We start from the raw sequence: 13,080 nt of genomic DNA, 5'->3' as shown, positions 1-13,080 counted from the left end.
CATGGTTGGGAAGGACGAGTAAGGAGAGGCATCTAAAATCTCAGGGCTAGGATGAATGGAGATGTTACTGAGACCACTCAAGAAATTCAACGATCAATGGGATAATGATGATGATGATGATGATGATGATGATGATGATGATGAACACCCAAAAGGACAGAGAAAGAGGGATTGTGCCTGTCACAGAGGCAGGGGGTAAGAAGGGGTGGGGGTGGTGGGAGGGATACTGGGAACGTTGGTGGTGGAGAATGAGCACTGGTAGAAGGATGGGTACTCGAACATCGTATGACTGAAACAGAAACACAAAAGCTTGTAAGTCTGTAACTATCTCACAGTGATTCATTAAAATAAAAATAAAAATAAAAAGTCAGCAGAGTTGGAGCTGAGTCCCTCCACGACCAGGGCCCCTGGTTTGCTACAACCAGGCAGCCGGGTGGGCATCGGAGGTAGGGGTGGGGTGGGAAGCTGAGCCCTGGCACATGCCCCTCCGCCCCTTCTGGCTCTCGGCACCTTGTTGATGTTGATGTGCAGGGCAGGCCAAGCTCCGGCAGCCTTCACAGTCTCCAGCTCCAGCTTCTTTAGATGGGCTGCAGCTTCGCTGAACAGGGCAGGCGCGCCTGGACTCAGTTCTGGAAGGGAGCACGACGCGTGAGTCAGGAGGCGCAAACAATGACTCTGGCCCACCCGAGCCCCCAATTCCTTGAGTGCACCCCCGCTGTGATGAAGTCTGATCACATCATAGGTCAAGGTTTCGGCACCCAACTCCCTTGCATACGAGCTGGGTGGCCCTGGACACGCAGTCTCTCTACATCTCCGAGATAAATTGAAAATATAATGTATTTACTTATTTGTTTGTAGTTTTGCTTTGGGCCACACCCAGCTGTGCTCTTGGCTTAGCCCCAGTTCTGTCTGTGCTCAGGGCCATTCCTGGTGGTGGGTGCATCTATCTGCTGCCCTCTCTGAATTTTTTTTTTCTTTTTGGGTCACACCTAGCAATGCACAGGGATTACTCTTGGCTCAACATTCAGGAATTACTCCTGGCAGTGCTGGGGGACCATATGGGATGCTGGTAATCGAACCCGGGTCAGACGCATGCAAGGCAAATGCCCTACCCGCTGTGCTATCGCTCCGGCCCCTCTGAATTTTTTTTCTTTCAGTAAAAGTAAAATAACTGACCTCACAGGACTGCCACGAATACAAAGTGAGGTCATATACATGAAAATGTTTTGTAAATGGATAACCACTATGCAAACTGAAAAGTTCCACATTTGGACTAATAGGCATGTCAATATGCCCCGGGGAAACCATATAAAATGTATTGATTTTGATTTCTGGGCTACTTTGGAGAAGCTAAACATCACTCCTCACGCGGGCTTGTATTTCCCTGATAATGCATTAGTATTAAATATTGATCCCCAGGGAAACCTCGTGCCAAAGCTTGGTAACCATCGGGCTCTGGCGGGGGTGGGGGGGTGAAACTAAAGAGACGAATGAGTCACAACTCCAGTCTAGGGGAGGGGGAGACAGACAGCTGTGCAGACATCCTGAGAAAGAGGAAGGAAAGGTGAACGCAGCCGCTCTGGGAAACAGCATGGAGGCTCCTCAAGCAACTAACGATATGACCACGCTGCCGAGCCAGATAGCTGACGTCTGGGAATTTATCCAAGGAAAATAAAACTGGAGATATACCCGTGCTTCCACGTTCGCAGCAGACTATTTACAAGCTAAGATGTGAAGACAACTCAAGCTCAGACCACGAGAGGCTGAGGATGAGCCCGAGGCTGGAGAGAAGGCTGAAAGCATCCACGCAGATGCGCAGATGCCTTGCTTGCACGAGGCCCTCACCCACACGACTCCCCCACCCTCCAGCACTCTCAGGGATACCCAGACGGATAACCACACAGCAGTCATCGGGGCCGATACTCTTGGCTCTGTGCTCACCAGTCACCCCAGCAGTGCAGGGGATTTGAACCAGAGTCAGGGGTGGGGATGCAAGGCAAGTGACCTTACCCCTGGACTATCTCTCCGGCCCCTTCTATGGGAATGTTTTTAAGACTCAATCAGCCCACAAAGAAACAAACTCGATACAGATAACAGAATTGTGGCTCCCAGCAGGGAAGGGGCTATGGGCAACAGGGGTGAACTGGGCAGAGGCCATCTGTACAGCGGTGCGGAAAGAAGACTTTTGCATCACAGACATTTATATGGATGGCAAACTGTAGCGCACACCTGGAATTGATAGGAGGATCCAGGGTTTTCTCAAAGGGAAAAATAAGAACCATGAGTTCTATTTTTGGAAAAAGCAATTCAAAAATGATACAAGTATTTTGCTTAATTGCTCTAGGAAAGAGGGAAGCCCCTCCTAAGAGACGGGGGGGGGGGAAGCATGTTGAAGAAAGTCACTGACAACCTTGGGGCAGCTCCCTGAGGGATATGCAGGAAGCTTCGCCCAGGACAGCGTTGAGGCCCCGCCAGCTCTGGGGAGAGAGAGCACTTCCCAGAGGCTGGCATCCGGAGAGAAGTGGGGGAGGGGGAGGCTGGAGAACTAGCGGGGTCAGGGAAGAACTGTGTGGGGCCATGCAAAGACTTGTGGGCCTTCGCTGGGGTTGGGAGATGGCACTGCAAGTTGACTATAGATCAAACACAATGGCCAATCAATGCCTCTATTGCAAACCACAATACCCAAAAGAGAGAGGGAGAGAGCAAAAGGGAATGCCCTGCCACAGGGGAAGGGATGGAGTGGGATGGGGGGGATGGAGTGGGGTGGGGTGGGAGGGATCCTGGGATCATCAGTGGAGGAGGATGGGCACTGGTGGAGGGATGGGTACTCAAGCAATGTATGACTGAAACACAAGCACGGAAAGTTGTAAGTCTGCAACTGCACCTCACGGTGATTCACTAAGAAAAAAATTAAAAAAAAAAAGAAATGCAGACCATGGGACTGGAGCGGTAGCACAGAGCACAGCGGGTAGGGCATTTGCCTTGCACGAGGCCGACCCGGGTTCAATTCCCAGCATCCCATATGGTCCCCTGAGCACCACCAGGAGTAATTCCTGACTGCAGAGCTAGGAGTAACCCCTGTGCATCACCAGGTGTAATCCAAAAAGCCAAAAAAAAAAAAAAAAAGAAATGCGGGCCTTATCTCAGGACTGAAGCCCAAGGAAAAGTCTCCGGGCACCGGGCAGACTGTCTGCAGCTGTGCAGGGGCAAGGGCCCTGGCAGGCCGTCACAGTGAGCTCCACAAAGAGAAGAGGAAGTCTAGGGCGAGGGCAGTATGGACGGGAATGAAAGGCTAGTCCCGCTTCTTCAACACCAACTCAATTCTGACTTCTTTTCTTTTCTTTTTTGGGTCACACCTGACGATGCAGGGCTGGAGTGATAGCACAGCGGGTAGGGCGTTTGCCTTGCACACAGCCGACCTGGGTTCAATTCCTCCGTCCCTCTCAGAAAGCCTGGCAAGCTACCGAGAGTATCCTGCCCACACAGCAGAGCCTGGCAAGCTACCCGTGGCGTATTCAATATGCCAAGCACAGTCACAAGTCTCACAGTGGAGACGTTACTGGTGCCCGGTCGAGCAAATCGATGAACAACTGGATGACAGTGACAGTGACAGTGCTACAGTGCTACCCGACAGTGCACAGGCATTACTCCTGGCTCTGCACTCAGGAATTAATCCTGGTGGTGCTCGGGGGACCATATGGGATGCTGGGAATCGAACCCGGGTCGGACGCGTGCAAGGCAAACGCCCTACCCGCTGTGCTATTGCTCCAGCCCCGATGCTGACTTCCTAACTCTGACTCAGCAAGACCAGAACTTTTCCTTCTGGTCTCCAGGTGAGGACCCCAGGGCTCATCCTGCTGGTTGTTTTACAGACTCGTGAGCTCTCAGGGCGGAAAGACTCCATCATCTCGTGCCTCTCTCTAGAGAGAAAACCAGAACCCCCGAGGGGCTTCGCTCCGCTGTGACCACAGGAGAGCCAGAGAGATAGCTCAGTGGGGTGAGGGCAGGCTTTGCAAGCAGGAGGCCCCGGGTTTGGATCCTGGGTACCACATGACCACCCAAGCACAAAGCCAGGGGTAGACTTCTAGCACCACTACACGTGGTACCCCCAAACAACAACTACCAAAAAAGTCAATATTGACCACAGATTCTAAGCCTCCTGCCTCTGGCCTCTATCTCAGTATTCCGCCTAGCCACCTGGGACGGAGGACCAGTGCCATCCCTCCAGTCTCTCCTGGGCCAAGTCAGTGAAAAAGAACAGCAAAAACAGGGGCTGGAGAGATTAGGAGAGGAGTGGGTAAAGTCTGTGCCTTGCATGTGGCCAAACTGGGTTCAATCCCTGGCAATCATCTGGTTCCTCCAAGCCTGCCAGGAGGGATCCCCAAGTACAGAGCCAAAAGTAAGCTCTGAGCACTGTTCTGGAGTTAGCCCCAAACAGCGACAACAGCAAAGTAATAACAGTAAATCTCTGGGAAAATAAAATAACAGACATAACAGACGTTCCCGGCAGAGAGTCTCTTGCCCGCACACCTGGCTGTCTTCCCCGGGGCCCCTCGGAGGGGATGGTCTCCAACTTCCCTCCCCACCCTGAGCAGAGCTCCCGGCGGCCGAAGACCACCAGAACTAGCTACAGCCATGCTGGAGGCCCCTCTCCACAAGTTCGGACCGCATGAAGGTACCGGTAGAGGAACCCACGTGTGTGTAATCCCATCAACAGCCAACATCCAGAGACTAGAAAGCAAGCTCTCACAAGCGCACGTCTGTGAAGCAACAGTGCTCTCACAGAAAGTATCTTGTAGCCTACTTCTCCCTCTGGGAGAAACTGGCAATCTTCTGAGAGTTTCATGCCCACATGTGACAGCCTTGCAAGCTTCCCATGGTGTATTCATATGCTAAATCCAGTAACAAGCTGGATCTCATTCCCCTGACCCTGAAAGAGCCCCCAGTGTGACATCGACATCATTGGGAGGGCTGATTCGAGAGAGACTTCTAAGATCTCAGGGAAAGGACAAAATGAGAGGTTACTGAGCCCGCCCAAGAAATCGGTGATTAACGGGATTTCGTGATCGTGATTGTGAACAGACGTTCCCAATCCAAGTAGCCTTTTTAAAAATTAGTTTGACCAGCCCTGGAGTCACTCTGTCCTCACGCTCACGAGGTCCTGGCACCGACTCTCCCCTCCCCTGACTTCTCTCACCGGGGTCTAAGCTTGTTCACATGGATCTGGGGGGGGTCCCAGAAATAGGACAGAGTGGAGATTCTGGCCCCTTGCCCCCTCCTTTTTATCTTGCCCATTTCTGAGTGTGCATTACCTGGGTCTGCACCAAAAGCCAGGAACCGCTAAGGAAAGATACGGCGAGGGAATGAGAGTTGACACGAAACCTTCATCCCCAAACCTGCCTCCGTGCACCAGGTCCCCGTCTGCTCTTGCCCAGCTCTGGTAAGCGGCACCCACATGACCTCGGTCTCCTCTGCACCCCCAGGGGCACTCTTTGGGGGGCCTGGGCGAAACCATGCCTGCCCAGGCCACTCTACTCACTTGGAAGGGGTTTACTGCTGGAATTCGGGGACCTCAAGGGCCCTTCCTTGTTCTCCAGGGTGAGCGAGAGGCCGTAGTTTGGTTGGTGCTGATGCTGGTGGTGGTGGTGGTGGTGCCTTCCCGGTGCTTTGGTCGCGAAGGGCGTACCCCCGTTCTCCTCGATGCCGAAAGGGAGCCTGTCGGCACTGCCGAGCCCTGAGGCAGGGAGTGGGTAGCTGTGGAGGGGGTCAGAGGCAGGATTTAGAGACGCCTTGATATTCCAGGGTGTACCTTAGGTGGTGCCCGCTAAGCATTCGAGACAAACGGATCCACAGGGTCATCACCGAACAGGGCACAGAGGCAACAGTGCTCTCGCCGAAAGCAAAATGTCGTATATCCTATGAGAGACTTTACCGTGGGAATGAGTACATTATCAGACTTAGAGCCTAAACGATAAAAATCAAACCAACTCTTAACTTTGAAACGAAATCGAGTGATATACACACTTAAAAAATGAAACAGAGGGGCTGGAGTGATAGCACAGCGGGTAGGGCATTTGCCTTGCACGCGGCCAACCTGGGTTCAAATCCCAGCATCCCATATGGTCCCCTGAGCACCGCCAGGGGTGATTCCTGAGTGCATGAGCCAGGAGTGACCCCTGTGCATTGCTGGGTGTGACTCAAAAAGCAAAAAAAAAAAAAAAAATGAAACAGAACCACAAGCTGTCCTTTAAATGAAGGAGGAACCAAAAAGCAATCACAGAGCCAGAGAGATAGCTCAATGGGCAGAGCAAGTGCATTGCATATAGGAGGCCCATGTTAGATCCCAGGAACCGGACAGTCCCCCGAGCATTTTCAGGAGCTGGGAGTGGTCTGAGAACACCTCTGGGCAATGCCCAAAAATCAATTCAGAAGACAAAAAAAAAAAAAAGCAACCAGAGAAATACAATCTGTTGATATTCTCAGATGCAACGACACAGACCTAACGTACTTTTCTCCTCCTCTTGCCCACTCCACTACACTGAACTGTCAATGTCAATCTGTCAGTGCTACGCTCCACCCTCCTTCAATTCCTATTATTCCTCTTCATTCTTTCTCTTTGGGTCTCTGGGCCTTCCCCAGCAGCGCTCGGCCTCTGTGCTCACTCCTGGCACAGCTCGGGGGGTGGGGTGGGGTTTGGTATGTGGTGCTGAAGATAGAACCCGGGTTGGCCACCTTCAAGGGAAGTGCCCCACTGCTGTACGACCTCCACAACACTCCCCACCCCACTCTGACCCATCCTGACCTAGCTGAGAGCCCCGTATCTCCCACGAAGACCCTCAAACCGAGTAGCTACCCTTAGCTCTCCCTGCCACTGCTCTCTCCTGCAGCCCATCCTCCCGGGAGCAGGCGCTGGAATGATGCTCTGATCACAGCCTCGCGCCAGCCGCTCCTTCCGCAAGGGGCACGAGTGCCTCTCCACTGCATTGCGCGTGATTCTAAACCCTCTGAAGGCAGAGCTTCTTTGGAACCCTGAGGAAGACCATCAGCCTTCCCTGCAGAAAAAGACCCACTACCATTCACATTCACTTTCCGTTCCCCCAAGAGGAGTCTGGGATGACACGGCAAAACCTAGATTTCTCTCTGGATCCCTCCTGCCTGCCCCCCACCCAACCCTGCCCCCTCGCCTTCCAGGGCCTCTCCTCCTACATGCTCCCCATCCTGGCCCCTCCCACCGCTTTCTGCTCCCTCACGCTCTTTCTCCCGCTTCCTCTCAGCGATTCGAAGGTACCTGTGCCCCCACCCCCACCCTGCCTCCAGGAAGACTTCCAACCCGTAACACCAGCTCGAAGGATAATGTCTCACATCCTGGTGCAATTTCAACCTTGCTCTCTGCGCATTTCTGTACGCCAGACTCCTCCTGCCCCGTCTTCACGCTGCCCTCACCCCGTGAGCTCACTCCCAGTATGGAAACCGTGAGCTCGGCAGTTACAATCACACTGGAACGAGGCGCTAAGGGAGCCGAGAGAGAGAGAGAGAGAGAGAGAGAGAGAGAGAGAGAGAGAGAGAGAGAGAGAGAGAGAGAGAGAGAGAGAGAGAGAGAGAGAGAGAGAGAGAGAGAGAGAGGTGTAGGGAGGGGAGGTGGAAGGAGGGGAGATGCTGGGGATGGTGTCATCACACATGGGGAGCACGTTCAGGGCAGGGAGTCAAGTTTTGTTGGAACATCCTGGGACAGACTCCACTTTCTTAGGAAAGGGCCCATCCCTGCTGTCCGTACGAGGTTGACATTCACTCTTTTGGGGTTTTTTTTGGGTACACCCAGCGATGCAAGGGGTTACTCCTGGCTCTGCACTCAGAAATCACTCCTGGCCCCGTGATCACCTCTGGGGACCATATGGGATGCTAGGAATCGAACCTGGGTTGGCCGCTTACAAGGCTAACTCCTTACCCGATGGGCTATTGCTCCAGCCCTGACATTCACTCTTAGGGGCCAGTGGGAGTGGGTCTGAGAATTAAACATGACCAGAATTCTTCATCCTTCTAGATGAGATCTGTCCTGGGGTATAACATATATTAAATATATATATATGTTATATGTAAATATGTAATACATAAACATATACTTTAATTACTTTTTAGGACTCAGGGAGATAGTATAGCAGGTAAGGTGCTTGCCTTGCTCACTAGTGGACTTGGATTCAACCCTGACACCTCAAATGGTCCCCTGAGCACTGTCAGGAGTGATTCCTGACCAGAGAGACAGGGGTAAGCCCTGAGCACCTCCAGGTGTGCGCCAAAAAACAAATAATAATAATAATAATAGTTGAAGAAACGTGCCCCCAGGACCAGAAAGATAGCACAACAGGTAGTTTGCCTTACACGTGGTCGATCCGTTTGGTTGATCTGGGTTTGGCATCCTATATGATCCCCTGAGCACCTCTAGGAGTAATCCCTGAGTGCAGAGCCAGGAGTAAGCCCTGAGCACTACTAGTGTGGCAGAAAGGAAGGAAGGAAGGAAGGAAGGAAGAAAGAAAGAAAGAAAGAAAGAAAGAAAGAAAGAAAGAAAGAAAGAAAGAAAGAAAGAAAGAAAGAAAGAAAGAAAGAAAGAAAGAAAGAAAGAAAGAGAGAAAGAGAGAGAGAAAGAGAGAGAGAGAAAGAAAGAAAGGAAGGAAGAAAGAAAGAAAGAAAGAAAGAGAGAAAGAGAGAGAGAGAGAAAGAAAGAAAGAAAGAAAGAAAGAAAGAAAGAAAGAAAGAAAGAAAGAAAGAAAGAAAGAAAGAAAGAAAGAAAGGAGAGAAAGAAGGAAGGAGAGAAAAAAGAAAAAAGAAAAGAGAGGAAGGAAGGAAGGAAGGAAGGAAGGAAGGAAGGAAGGAAGGAAGGAAGGAAGGAAGGAAGGAAGGAAGGAAGGAAGGAAGGAAGGAGGGAAGGAAGGAAGGAAGGAGCGAGCCCCATTCCTGCCGCTGTGCTGATGGAGGCTGCACACAGTCGGCAGTGGGGCTGCGAGGGGACTTCCCCACCCTCTCGTGTGTATTTGAGTGAACTGAGTATTTGAAGTCCAAGTGTGTATTTCCACACACCTGGCTGTGGCGCCTGCCCACCTGCAGAAGTCCAGAGATGGCCCCTGGGGGCGTGTGCTGGGCTCCCACGCAGCAGAGCTGCAGGTCAGGCCCTGGGCACGAGGGGGCGCTGTGCCAGCCGGGGCTCAAGGGCTGCTGTCGGCTACTCTGGCTCCCGTGCCAGCTCTGATCCCGGCTGAATGGGGTGACGAGGGTGTCCCCCACGGTTTCACACGGGAAACCGAGAGAAAAGCGCTCCCTGTCCTAGAGCCAAGCGGGGCTCCCGTGCCTTGGAGCGCCTTACCCCTCACCACCCAATGTCTAAAACATGTCTGAAACCGTGTATTTGCACCAGACACTGTCTAGAACTGTGTGTATTCATACCGTGCATTAAACCATTCTCTTCCATGAAAAGGAAAATGTGGGTTTAAAAAATAATTACTTTGGGGGCTGGAGCGATAGCGCAGCAGGTAGGGCGTTTGCCTTGCACGCGCCCAACCCAGGTTCGAATCCCAGCATCCCATATGGTCCCCTGAGCCCCGCCAAGAGTAATTCCTGAATGCAGAGCCAGGAGTAACTCCTGTGCATCGCCGGGTGTGACCCAAAAAGCAAAAAAAAAAAAAAATTGCTTTTGGTGGTGGTGAAGGCTTGAGCTGCCCCCAATTTCTGCTCTGTGCTCCCGGGTCACTCCTGGGAGCACTCAGGGGGCCACATGAGTGCTGGGGATGCAGTGAGGTCAGCCTCGAGCAAAGCGGGTGCCTTATCCCCTTATCTTTCCAACCCCTAAAAAATTTTTTTCTTTTATTTTCAGAGAAAAGCTTTGGCTGGCCCTGGTTCGGTATTCCCAAGCTCTGCAGAGGGCCCCGTGAGCACTGCCCGGAGCCACCCCTGAGCACAGAATCAGGAGCAGCACCCGAGCACTGTTGGACATGCCTCCCAAACCTGTCAGGTTAGCAAGCACGAGTCAGAACAACGTGGAAGGGAGAGAGAGCAACCGGATGGGGGTGTGGGCAGGATCTGAGGCAGGGCGAGCAACAGATTTCTTTTTCCTCAAGTCCCAGAGGACTAAAGGCACGTCATGGGTGGAGAGCCTTGCTCAGGAGAGAGAGGGAAGTGTTTAACGGCAGAGAGTGGCAGGGGGTGGGGGCAGGGTGGGGGTGAAGGGAGGGAGAGAGGCTCTGGGATGCCAGGTTTGAAGCTGGTTCTCTGTACCGGCTGATCACTGAGCTATCTCCCCTGGCCCCCAAAAAGCATTTGTCTGTTTCCTTTTTTTTTTTTTTTTGCTTTTTTGGTCACACCCAGCGATGCTCAGGGGTTACTCCTGGCTTTGGGCTCAGGAATTACTCCTAGTGGTGCTCAGGGGACCATATGGGATTCGGGGAGACGACCCGGGTCAACTGTGTGCAAGGCAAATGCTCTACTTGCTATACTACCGCTCCAGCCCCCTTGTCTTCTTCTTTTTTTTTTAATGTCGCAGAAATGCAGAATAAAAAGTAGATCAAGAAAAATATATATACACAGAAAGTGGCAAACTTACTGGCATGGTCAGCGCAGGACGGGGTGTGGCTCAGTGGTATAATGCCAGCGTTGCAGGCACCAGCGGGCCCCCGAGAGCATTGCTTTTACAGCTCTGTTTTATTTTTGAGGGGGTTCTGGGCTGGTGGTTGGGTCACACCTGAGCTCGGGGCTCTTCTGGCACTGCACTTAGGAGTGACCAGTGGCCGGGTTCAGGGGATCATCTGTGGTGCTGTGGCTCCCACCTGGGGTTGGCCACGCTGTACGGCAGGCGCCTTGGCCCTGTGCTAGCTCTCTAACTTCTGTTCACTCTGTTCTGCCCATTCTAACTCAGGGGAGTCTGGGCTCCTTGTGGGGTGGGTGTTCTCACCCACCCAGGACGGTGCGACTGTCCAGGGCCCAGCGCTGTAGCCTTGGGGGGATGGGGGGGTTACCTCCATCCGGCCGAATCCTCCCTACATTCCTGAACGTGTCCCCTCCCTGACCCCCAGCTTGCCAAACGCATGGTGCTCCATCAAACGGGCTTTCACCCTGAATAATGGGATCATTATTCAGAATAACTTAATCATTGCAATGCACTATTATTATTTAATGATATTATGATAGTTCTTTGAATGATGATGATAATGGTATAATTACTCAGAATAATCTTCCAGAATCCACAACCACAACCGTGACCAGAGCAAGGGAAGGAGTAATGAGCATGGAGCAAAATAAATAGGTTTTTCTCTCCCTTCAAAAACAAGACCTGGAGTGACTTGAGTGCTCAGACATGCCCTCTCTAGCTCAACCAAGTTTTGGCATACACACTCACATACACACATACTCACACAGTCACACATACACACACTCACACTCACTTTCACTCACACACTCATATACATACACACTCACACATTCACTCAAAACATACACACACTTACACATATACACACTCAAACACACACTCACCATTTCACACTCACACACATTCAACTCACACTCACACACATACACTCACACATATTCACTCAATATACACACATTCACACAAACTCACACATACATTCAACTCACACACATACACTCACACATATTCACTCACAACACAGACACACTCACACATATACACACATACCCACACATATACACATACACTCACACATATTCACTCATAACATACAACACACATATACACACATATCCACATACACTCACACATATTCACTCACAACATACAACAAACATATACACACATACATTCACACACTCACACATATACACATACACTCACACATATTCACTCACAACATACACACACTCACATGCACATTCACATTTACTCACAACATACACACACTCACATACACACTCACACACATACACTTACACATTCACTTGCACACTCACACATACACACATTCACTCAACATATACACACACTCTCACACACATACACATTCACACACATACACACTCACACATTCACTAACATATATGCACATACACACACTCACACACATACGTTCACACATATTCACTTACAACATACACATATACACACTCATACACATACACAAACACACACACTCACACATATACACTCACACACACATTTCTAATGCAACACAGGGCAGGTGCTTCAGAAAACAGTCTGGTGTGGCTGCAAAAAAGTCCAAGTACAATCACTCCATGACCCCGTGAGTCCACTCCCAGGTATGAGGTGCTCAAGCGAAACGAAGCATGTCCCTGCAAGAACTTCCACCTGAACAGTCATGGCTATAGGACTCATAACTGTCCGGTGGCAGGAAGAGTCCACATGCCCACCAGCAGAGGAACGGAGGCGCGAAACCTAGCAAACCCATTCACTAGAATATCGTTCAGTCACAAAATGGAAGGGAATATGTTCCACGCTGCGTGGTTGGACGAACCTTGAAAAATCTGCCAAGTCAAGGAAGCCAGACGCAAAAGGCCACCCACAGGGCACTTCACGGTGTGCCATGTCTGGGAAGGGCGAAACCATGATGGATGCAGGTCAACTGGGAGTTCCCTAGGATGGGGAAGAGGGCGGTGACCACTCAGGGGGCACCAGATCACTTTTTAAACCTTCCGAAATGAGATTATTGGGATGGCTGCGTAACCCTGGAAACACCCTCAGATCCGGTGATGACACCATTTCACCGGGTGAATGGTAAGCCGTATGACTTACATTTAATAAAGCTGATCTAAAAAAAAAAAGAGTTGCTGAGGAATGCCTGGTCCCCTGGCCCAGATCAGCAACATCATCTCCCTCTAGACCCAAAGAGCACTGGTGACATCAAGGGAACACACAGGGACAAGCGACGGCAACCCTTGGCCTCGGACTACAAAACTGACTACTAAGCAGTGGCGGAACGAAGATCAGACTAGACGGGGACGGCCTCGAGCTCTTCGGCGGGGGGTGGGGGGGGTGGGAGGGGTGCAGTGACTTTGTACATCAGTACCAGAAACGTTGAGCACTCTCGTAGCCATGTGACCTAAACACAAAAATTACAG

At 51.3% G+C, this 13,080-nt stretch overlaps 1 protein-coding gene across 4 annotated transcripts in view; it reads right to left on the bottom strand.

Moving 5' to 3' along the window:
• Positions 1-13,080, bottom strand: part of EPB41L4B (erythrocyte membrane protein band 4.1 like 4B) — a 166,923-nt gene that overhangs the window by 52,686 nt on the left and 101,157 nt on the right. For all 4 annotated transcript variants that reach the window (XM_055135479.1, XM_055135459.1, XM_055135472.1 and 1 more), the window contains exons 16-17: positions 5,540-5,754; positions 511-629 (exon numbers count right to left, since the gene is read on the bottom strand). In XM_055135479.1, coding sequence (XP_054991454.1) covers positions 511-629; positions 5,540-5,754 — 334 coding nt within the window. The remainder of the gene's footprint in view (positions 1-510; positions 630-5,539; positions 5,755-13,080) is intronic.

This window comes from Sorex araneus, chromosome 1, assembly GCF_027595985.1.
Source record: "Sorex araneus isolate mSorAra2 chromosome 1, mSorAra2.pri, whole genome shotgun sequence".
Taxonomy (NCBI): domain Eukaryota; kingdom Metazoa; phylum Chordata; class Mammalia; order Eulipotyphla; family Soricidae; genus Sorex; species Sorex araneus.
The sequence above is the reverse complement of the archived record's forward strand: the minus strand, read 5'-3'. Positions and strand labels throughout refer to the sequence as shown.